The following is a 10,484-nucleotide window of genomic DNA, read 5'->3' as shown; positions in this document are numbered from 1 at the left end:
CATTGCTAGACCAGTGCTCTAACCACTAGGCTATCTAGAAGGAGGAAAAAATAATCATGTCAAAGTTCCTTTTAACTATGACAAGCTGATATGGAGCTGAACGTTTCCAGTTTCTCCTTCGTACCTCACTGTTCAGCAGAGCTGGGGCATCTGTGATTGACCGTGCCCAAAACCGATACGTTTCAATGTCCATTATCCCCTCTTTGTTCAGCTTGGCCCTCATGGTAACAGCGCTTTCCAGAGTTCCTCCTTTCACGGACGTCACGACTTTATCCACCACTGCTTTTCCATCAGTTTCAGCTGTGAAGCAACAAGTGAGAAACCCGTCAATTTAACTCACCTATATGTGTACAATAATCTCTTTGGAAAACAAAAATAATTCAACACAAAAGACATGAAAATCATGAGACCTGTGGAGATCTTTGCACTTTTTATAAATTCAAAACTTTAAGTCCTACCAGGTGTGTTCCAGAAGTAAGAGTAAAAGGTTTTACTTTGAAAATCCAGCAGATTATCTGAATTTATCTTGAAATCTTAATGTCTGTATGTAAATTACTGTGATTCAAATGAACTTAAAATCTGTCTTCTATTCAACTGTTGTTCATAAGACAATGTTTAGTTTCATGCTGTTGTTAGAAAGTGAGTTTTATTCATGATGTCAACCATATTTGAAGCATCTTCTTTATGTTGCAAAAGATCCAACCAAAAAGCACCAATAGTTGGCCAGTGGAGGCCGGTGGCACAAGGGAGCAATTTCTCATTAGCTCTCATGTTTGAAAGTGACTTGACTTAGATTTGTCACCAAGACTATAGTCTTATGAGCTTGAAAGCAAATACTTAAGAAAAGGACTTGTGAGCATCTCTGCTATTTTCTTGGCAAACTATTGCATCCACCATAACTTAAATTTCTTGCTTCTGCACTAACAAAATTAAATAAAAACAAGAAAATAGATCTCTGTTAGATCCCACAGTGATGTCTAGTGGGCGGAGACTTTTCTACAAGTGCCAAATCTAAGGGTGTATTCAGATTCAAAAAAGCCCATTGGTCAGGTCCGAGTCTGCTTAATTTGGCCGGATCAAGTCCTGAAGCTTGTGTTTAATCTGTATTTAAACGTTTCTATTTTGAACCAAAAATTTGTAAACAAAACCATGTGACTAAAGATCTTCAGTCATTGGCCAGGAATTACGAGGGCGGGGCAAAGCAACGAGAGAAGAAATAATGAAAGTTCTATGCTTTGCAATCCTTGTTTGGATAGTTCACTGATTCAAACTTTATATTTCGCTGAACAATTCAGGTACATCTATTGAAAGTCGCTTTTATGAGCCCGGATTCATCTGACCAAATTTAAATGAGTTGCTGTTTCTCATTGTTGTTTCACAACTCTGTTTACATCTCATAATGCCTGGCTATGGTGGCCGTTTTGGTCCAGGTGTTTTGCTCCGAGAGTGAAGCCTATTCAGACTGAGGAAACTCAATAAACCGAAGCTAACTCAGATTGGAAACGAACTGAGTTCATCTCAAAAGATGGATCTGAGAGCAATTCCTGGTCCCTGCGCATTTGATTCTCACATCTATTTTCATTTTAGTCTATGAATCAAGGTCAAATTCCAGTGACTGGAAACATGAACAAGGAACTTGATTGATTTAAACTGGCCAACCTTTTGTTATGTCTGAGGGGTTGTCGCATCCCTCAGGTTTTACGTGACCCGAAACATCGACTCCTGGGACCCCAAAGTCTGCTGTAATGCCTGCTTTGATGCACTGTTGAAGTTTTCGCTCTGTGATTTCTGAAAGAATCACATAAAAATAGTTAAGTAGATATCAGGTCTGCCTTGTGGTAATAACAGGGAAAGCTGTTTCTGGTGCACATACGTTTTGTCTTGATGGTGTCCTGGTTTAGAACATAGACCAAGTCGTATTCACCACCCGACTTTCCATTTTTTGTGTAGTGGGTTCCATAATCCTCCAGGAAGGAGAAGTAAATACCCTTTTCATACTGAACTGGCAAAGACTGGAGATGATCCAGGAATTCATCTGCGAGTTGAAGCTCACGGGAGCGCATCCTGTAGGTGCTCATCTGCACTCTGCCTTTTACTCTCATAAAGCTCTTGTTCTGAGAAAACGATGGGAGAACAGAATCTTTTATTGTTATGTTGGTAAAGGTGAAATAGTTTGACAAATGCCCTTTTTTATGTTACATACCTTAATGGTGGTGTATTCTGAAACTTCCTTCAGCATTTTTTGCCTTGAAAACCCAAATTCTGCTCCAACTGTTCCAGACAGATTAGACATAGACGGCTCAGATGGGCTAAGTTTTAAGTTTAACCCCGCATCGAGTTTAAAGGTCTTATCCTGTATCATTGTCTTCAGGAGGGTGTGAGTGTTCTCGTAGATTTCTCTGGAGACGGTCTCCTCCACCAGAGTCTGGAGGAGCAGAAGGAATTCAGAAGCACGCCAAGAGAAAAATCTGTTCAGCTTTTGAAAAGTGTAAAAACTGACCTCATAATTGAGGACACCAACGTTCCAAGGAAGCCTGTCGAAATTCCCATTGTTGGGGTTCCTGACACGGTCACACCTCCCATTGAAGTAGTCGTTGTTGAAGGGGTTCATTCGAGGATCAGCCCCCAAAATGTTGATCCTGGGCCATAAATGTAGTGCAGACAACAGGCATTTGCAGCATTGTGTCATTGAAAAATTAAAAAAAAAAACTTTTGCTAGTAAATAAGGTTGTAGCTCTACAACACATTGGAAACCAATGTGTTTCCATTTATGTTTACGATTTATCGTCCGAGATGCAACTTGATAGAGTTTCTGAACGACAAACCTAGACAGTTGTGGATTGGTGCTCTTATTTTGGTAATCACCAATATGCTTCCTTCAAATCAGGCTGATCATTAGCACCTGTCAAATTAAGTATATAATGACGCTCAGCTGATTTATTTGCCAATCACCCACAGGACACTTAAGTACTGCTTCACATAAGGTACAAATGATCATGTATTATATATCAGGTTTATGATTCAGAATTTGTCCAAGATTGAATTATTTCAAGCTGGTTTTAAAACTATAATTACAACAATAACTAACTTTTTATTTTATTTTTTTATTTTGAAAGAGCTTAATTTTTGATAATTAAATTATTTTTGATTCCTATCTGTGTTTTCTTACACAGACTCAAACTCTGTTGTAAATGATTTAATTATTGGAATTATGGGATGGCTTTTTGCCATTGATGCTGGGTATGTATGACAGTTAATGTGACTTCTTGTAAAAATAGTCTAAAATGTGTTGCTTTTTTACTCACAAAACAAATAAAACAGATAATTTAAACTGAAAGTCAAAATCAAATGTGATACTAATTTAAATTGTGCTGATTTGAATGAAACCAGTTTTTGATTCTGCTTTTGTCATCACTTTGCTGCTACATAAATGAGCAAATAGGTGGGAAAACTTAAAATCCATGTATAATGATTTTATTTTTCAGTATTTTTTCATCAGCTCAACCCCCCTTTTATTGGTTAAATTTGTTGTAAAAGTATTGAGGATTTTGGAGAAATAAAATCAAACATGAAATAAATCTAAAATTAGTGCTAATGTAAGGTTGGAAATAGACTTGTGAGTAAATGTGAAAAGTCTGAGGACTTGCAGAAAATTCTCAGCCTATTTGGTGCAATACTGCCCTCTAAAGAGCAGAAAATGCAACTGTGTGATGCTACAAGGAGCTTTAGTCACACCATATTCAGCATAAAAGGAGACAAAAGTGTGAACTTTTTTAACATTTTTGAAAATGAGTCTGTCAGGTTGCATTTGTGTACAATGCTGAGCAGCTCTTACCCGTATCCTGCTGTCCTGCCTTGTTCATTGTTGTTGAGATCTGCTTGACCACAAGGTTTCCTCACAGGGTCGCAGTCCTCATCTGATCCATCCTCACAGTCATAGTCCCCGTTGCACATTAACCTTTTCTTGATACATTTGCCTGTTAAAAAAGAAAAGTGCAGGTTGAAGCGTTGAACATAAAAGCTGCAGAATGTCATAAGAGAAGCTGCAGTACTTGATTCACACTGGAACTCGGAGTCCGAGCAAGGGACAGGAGTCGGCTTCACGCACGCCTCGGATGTTGTGCAAGCCGTCCTTTCACCTATTGATCCCTGGCAGGCGTCCCCCTGAAACTGGCCAAACACCTCTATGTCCCGAGAACGCCTCTGAGGGGATAAAAACAAACAAGATGCTCTGTCATCTCCCCAAGAAACATTTATTCAAGAAAAATGAAGTTGCAGTTTTTTATATCCAGAATTTCAGAGAGGAAAACTGTTTGCAGGCAGTTATTGAAAAACTTGGGTCTAAACAAGAATGTATATATGCAAAAAAATAGGTTTTTAATTATAGCACTTCACATAAAAAGTGCAAAAATAATCAAAATGTTGGTTTAGAAGTTGGGTTTTACAGTGTGTTGCCTTTCAGCTTTGTCAAAAATGTTTCTATAAAGCTACAAAAAAGGGTCTCGAACTGTAATATCAACTCAGAAATGAGATTTTGTTGCCTGGGGCTGTGGAAGCAGACGTACTCTGGTCTTTGTGCAGGGATCACAAGTCGTCCACTCTGACCAGCGGCTCCAGACACAGTTAATAGGTGGTGGGTCAGGAATCTCCGTGGCTCTGCAAGAGGCACATTTTATGCAACAAGAGGATAAAACTGAAAGAAAAAACAGATTTTTCTTTTTTACTGCTGGTGGCATACACGCACGTTCCTCCTCCAAAGAATCCCAAGAGAAGACACAGACTGCAGAAGCCCAGCTGAAGCACGACCTCGATCCTCATCATGAGTCTTTGAAGGGACAAACAGGGTCCTGCTCTATTTAGTCTGTTCACAAAGATTTTAGTTAATGATTATCCACCTACATTGCTAAAAATCAATTATTTGGATTTCAAATACAGGATTACTCAGATTTCTTTCTTATTTTTTTATCAGAAGTCTGGAAAAACTATCTAAATATAATTTTAGTTGTGTTAAATATCAAGTTTTTTCATTTACTTCATAATATATTCATTGGTGGAAACAAAAAAAAGAATCTTTAACGGCAATTGAGTGTATATAAAGTTGACCGTTCAAAATATCTCATTTAATTTATTTTGCAACAAAAAAAATATTGCTAGACACATGCTATACATGAGCATTAGTTTTTTTTTCTTTTTTTTTCCCTTTCTCAAAATATCTTGCCTTTTTTTAGGCCACAGATAATAAATAATATAGTTCTTAATCTGCCCTGACTGGATACATAAAGGTTAAAAAAAGTAATTTCTAAATCACAAAATACATGTAATAGTGTAGATTTATGTATAAAAATACATCTAAAATAATAACTCACAGGTTATTTTGTTTTATGCAAGGATTCTGTCTAATCTGAACATTGGTGAATGTCTGCTTTTCCAGAATTGGGCAACCATACTGTGTTCGGGAAAGGACAGCAAATATTTAAACAGATTTTTTTTTTCTCTGCTGAAATACATTGACATTTACGGTATTTCTTACAAACACGCAAACCTATACACAAATATATATAAATTATAACGCACCTCTCACCCTCTGTAGGTGATTTCTCCTTCAAGCTCGGGTCCTCTCTCTATATCTATCTATCTGTCTGTCTGTCTGTCTGTCTGTCTGTCTGTCTGTCTGTCTGTCTGTCTGTCTGTCTGAGTAAAGAAATAAAACTTCAAAAAATAAATTAAACCCCAAAACAAGCATACAAAAACACACACTTAGAAAAGAACAAAAACAACATTCAAATAAAAGCCAAGAAAAAAAAAACGTAAGGATGGACAGACGAACACACAGGCATAAAAAAAGACAAATGGATCCTTAACCCACATCCTTAACTTTACCCTTTATAGTCAACACTTATTTGCATTTTTTGCTATTATTGCCATTTTAATATAAATAAAAAAATAAAGATATATATTTTTTCAAATTTTGAAAGGCAGAGCAGCAGAAGTTTATTGAAACTCAACTCACCTCTAAATTGTGGGCGAGACTGTTGGTGCCTCCGATAACATGCTCTGCCACTACCTACACATAACATTAGGAGCACAACAGCAATGGCGAGCCATGTTGGAGCTATCTAGCCATGCAGTTTAGAGCTAGATGGCAGCTCTGAAGAAGAAGAAAAAAGATGAATCTATTTGTCTACAAGTGGATGCATCGGAATGAAGTGGAGCAGGGAGCTTTAGGCCCACCGATTCACCGATTCACAATTATTTTGAATAAAGAAATGGAAATGGAAAAACAATTTAAAGCTTATTTTTTTCACATATATCCTACATCAATGACGTAAAGTAGTTGCAAACCTCTAACTTTAAAGTGAGCTGCAGTGTTGACCATTGACCACAAGGGGGCAACATTGAGAGCTAAAATTCAAAATTCTAACTTGTCTTTGCTAAAATTGTGCATAAATATTAATAAACATAAATATATGTGTTTAATTTCAAAGAGTATTTAGCTGAAGGAAAGTCTAAAACAGTTCTTGCACAATGCGCAGGAAGCTTTGAACTGTTGCACTCTGCCATGTGATCCGGGAAGCTTTTGCTGAGTCTGCAGCACGGCGTTCTACAAAAGGAGGGAGTGCAGTGCACAGTGTGTAAGAGGGCTTAAAAAGTGAGAGCAGAGCTCATCCCACTGAAGAGAGGAGACAGTTTGACACAGAAGGAGGTCAAATCAGCCGAACGGGGGAGCTGACAAACCCCTGATGTGACACTCCATGATGACAAGTGTTTTCCTGTGGCTTGAACAAACACCAGCAGATTTTTTTTCCCCCCGTCTGTCCAAAGTTAATCTTTGCCTGCTTCTGTGAGAGGCATAGATGTGGCCGTGGCTCAGTGGAGAGGCACAAATATGTGCTGAAGTCACCACTTTTATGAGTTTCCTCCTAACTTTGTCAGGAAACCAGAGGGTAGGTAAAGCGCTTGGCCAATATTTCTCCTGACTAGAAAGACTTCCTGTTTTTCAGAGTGGGGGTGGGGGCTGTGGAAACCTTTGTGGACACAGTTTTTACTGTAATTCGGCAGCATTTCTTTTGTATCTCGTCTTCGTACGGTGATGCTCTGCCGTTTGGTATTTTTAGACAGACTCTTTGTAGAAGCAAAGAGGAGGAGAGTGGGACACAGAGGATAAAAATCTCAAAAGGCCTTAATTACGGACGGTAGATAACAGGCTGTCGTGGCGTCTGGCTGTGGTTGCAACCAGTTACACCGTCTACGCCCAAAAATGCTCGGACTGCAAGGCCTTCCTGTCATAAATCAGAGAAAAAAGCTTCCTGGGAGACTTTTTGAACAGCCTGGAATCATTTCTGATTGTTTGATTTACTGTTTCATCTTTATTTGAGATAATAAACCATCAGAAGAAAATGTATCCCTACTTTCAGTTGACAATACATTCTGGAGAACAGGAAATTGTCCTTTCTTGATTGAAAAATACTCGAATAATGAGGCAAAAATGTATTTTTCCCCTCATGGTGTACATTTAATTCTTTTACAACAAAACATAGATAATTAAAAGGTTATGACATTTCTTGGGTTCTTGGTTGTCAGTAATCTGGTTTCTGTGGGTTCTGCTCCTGAAATCCAGCTTCTGTCAGCAGAGCACAGGATACAAAGCTGGGAAAGACATCCTTCCGCTGTTCCCTTTACTCTCACCAGTCAGCTCTACAACATAACATACATTGGATGTTTAGTTTACTACTTAAAGACGTACATATGACTTGAAGGAGCAGTAGTGGTGTTTTTTTTCATAAAACTATTAAAGTAATGAAACATTTATTTTGATGAACCCTCTTGAACATTGAACATCTGTGAATATTTGGAGTTTGGTCACGCTGTCAGTGTATTTTTAGGCTGTAAAAGCTTCCAGTCAGAGACACGTGAGTATTAAAAATGTACTAATATCAACAAAACTTTCATCAAAAGCAGCAGCTTCTTTTTGTAAATATAGACTCCCTGCTTTAAATTTATGTCGTTGTTTTTTTTTGGAACTTTCATGAGCCATTTTTGTCATCATCTTAAAGTTATACCATATACAGTATATGCTGTATATATCTGTGCAACATTCCCATTAGAATTCCCTCTCAGCTTTCCACAGAGATCTTATTTTTTACACACCCCATTGTGATGGCAATGTGCACTCTATTTTAAGTTTGGAATTAAGCTAAAAATATTATCCTTATGATGACACACAGCATTATTTTTAGTAATCCTATTGGAATTATTGATGAGGTAGCTTCGAGGAGTTTCACTTCAAAGGATTTTAATGGTCACACCTAAGACTACTAAATGAGCTTTGACCCACCTATATATTATACTATTCATGCGTCTGTGATCTACAGAAGGATCAAGCACTACAGACAAGCTTGACTTTGAAGACAAACTATTGAGAAATTCATAATGGAGAGATGCTCTCTGATTTTACCCATTGGATTCTGCACAGTGAAAATATAACCTGAGCTGAGCCCATTGACTATGTAAGAGAATTGGACTGAGTGAGTGTGACATCACCCATAGAAAATGACATAGAAGAAACCTTAGGGATGTCCACATGAAGGAGAGATCCTCTCCCAGGATGGACAGACTATGTACCAGGACTGTTAAAGAGGAATTAGCTTTTCTAAATCTACAACTTTTGTTTGAAAAGTTTTCATCCAGATAGAACTTGGGGACAGCTGGGGGTGAGGTCCACAGCCAAGACAAGCCAGAGGCGAGGTCCACGGCCAAGAACGAGAGCACAGACGATCCATCTGGAATCTCTCCCACAGCTTACTTCAGACGCCAGTAAAATAAAGTCATTTCAGTCGCCATTTTTCTGACTCCACCATTTGGTCCAAGTCGGTCTTAGTCATTGTTGCTATGGCAACTACTGTCATCCATCAGGAGTGAGCTTAGAGCTTGTGGGTACTTCTTATGTTGGACACAAGAGGGGAGGGATCACTTAGTCCAGTTCTCTTAACCCTCATTTCCACTGACCAGTAAGGTCTGGTCCAGTCTTTTATTTTGAGCATTTCTATTTTAAAAAAGACCCATCAAGCTGGACTGAACTGTACCATTTTTGGGCCCCTGTCCATAGAAAAATGGAATGGACGGGTTAGGTTTTGAAACCTGTTGATTGGCGGAAGGTCATTATGACAAAGGAAAGTACCAAGAAAGTGACTGTAATATTCTTCTCTCAAAAATGAAATACTTTGTATATAAGAAATACCAAAAGTCAAGACAGTAAAAATTATTATTTTTGGGGATATGATCAGACTTTTTAACATTGGAGTCAAGGGAAAATTGCTTCCTTTTGCAACCTACCCCTAGTGGTCTTTTGAGGAACTGCAACATGTCATGCTCCTATAATCCTTGATGGGGACAGAGGGGTTTGCAAAATGTGTTTGACTTAATGCAAACTTACTAAGTGTGGATATACCTTAATTATGAAGAAAAAAAGTCTACTAAAAAGAGTCAAGCCTATTTATCTATCTTTGAATAACCACTTTCCGAGTTTACAGAAGTGAAACTCCAGTTCATGAAGAACAGCTCTCTGACGTCCCAGCTCATGTTGGCACACAGGGTAGTGTTGACTCCTTATTAGGGTTTTCTGTCATTACGGATTTCTACTCTCCAAGTTTGTCACTGTTGAAGACCAGTGGGAGTTTGTGTCAGTTTACGCCAACACCTCACTTCATCTGATAATTATCCCAAACAAAAATCAGTTGATGCCCCTGGAAACACAAACATTTCCTGTGTGACGAGTGGATGTTCTTTCTGGGAACACAACAGCTGCCCCTGACTGCTTAGAGCTGCAAAAATGAAAACTGTCATTACTGGATCACACTACGGCATCTAAAGCAAAGTAGGCATTCATGTGAAGGAAGTTGATGACTCTCTTGCAGCTGAGTGTTTACTATAATTGCCGTCAGATTAGTGTGAAGGAGGGGAAATGTCATGGCTGCTTCTCTGCCCTCCGGCTCCTCACTCTTGTCTCAGTGTTCCTTTTATAATATTAACATTAGTGGATTTAATGTTGAGTTATGAGTTGTAGTTGGATAGTCATCAAACGGTTGTGGACCCTCAATTTTGCCAATAATGTTGATTAAAAAGCCATTTTTTTGTCTCTTTAGCTTAGAGTAGGTCCATTTTAAAAGATTCATTTTTCAAACTTATAATCCATCTCGTTTTGGGGATTCTATTAATAACATATAGATCTTTTTTCTCCCTAATACTTGCAACTGCAACTCAAATCATAATATTGAACTAATTTCTTTGTGTAGTTTAGAGTCTTGGGCGTATTATTTTGCTGTCTCATGGCTCAAATGGGTAAAGATTAGGAATTCCACAATTCACAGTTTAAAGCTGAACCGTATGTTACACCACTGAACCAAACTATGTGGAAAGTGAATCACTGAATTCCTAGTAAGGACAGAAGAGTAACACACAAATGATTTTGAGTTACACAAGAAGAG

The 10,484-nt window shown here is 38.2% G+C and overlaps 1 protein-coding gene across 2 annotated transcripts in view; it reads right to left on the bottom strand.

The window, feature by feature from the left end:
* c9 (complement component 9) overlaps nt 1-4,861 on the bottom strand; it is a 16,692-nt gene extending 11,831 nt beyond the window's left edge. The window contains exons 1-9 of one of the 2 annotated variants that reach the window (XM_024299968.2): nt 4,739-4,861; nt 4,566-4,656; nt 4,053-4,203; nt 3,836-3,977; nt 2,501-2,639; nt 2,204-2,425; nt 1,874-2,114; nt 1,660-1,788; nt 125-300 (exon numbers count right to left, since the gene is read on the bottom strand). In XM_024299968.2, the coding sequence (XP_024155736.1) occupies nt 125-300; nt 1,660-1,788; nt 1,874-2,114; nt 2,204-2,425; nt 2,501-2,639; nt 3,836-3,977; nt 4,053-4,203; nt 4,566-4,656; nt 4,739-4,821 (1,374 nt within the window). In that variant the 5' untranslated portion in view covers nt 4,822-4,861. The remainder of the gene's footprint in view (nt 1-124; nt 301-1,659; nt 1,789-1,873; nt 2,115-2,203; nt 2,426-2,500; nt 2,640-3,835; nt 3,978-4,052; nt 4,204-4,565; nt 4,657-4,738) is intronic. The other variant, XM_024299969.2, reaches the window with a different exon arrangement.
* Between the last annotated feature and the right edge of the window lie 5,623 nt (nt 4,862-10,484).

Source organism: Oryzias melastigma, linkage group LG12, assembly GCF_002922805.2.
Source record: "Oryzias melastigma strain HK-1 linkage group LG12, ASM292280v2, whole genome shotgun sequence".
Taxonomy (NCBI): domain Eukaryota; kingdom Metazoa; phylum Chordata; class Actinopteri; order Beloniformes; family Adrianichthyidae; genus Oryzias; species Oryzias melastigma.
Note: the sequence above shows the minus strand (reverse complement) of the source record. Positions and strands in the feature narration are given on the sequence as shown.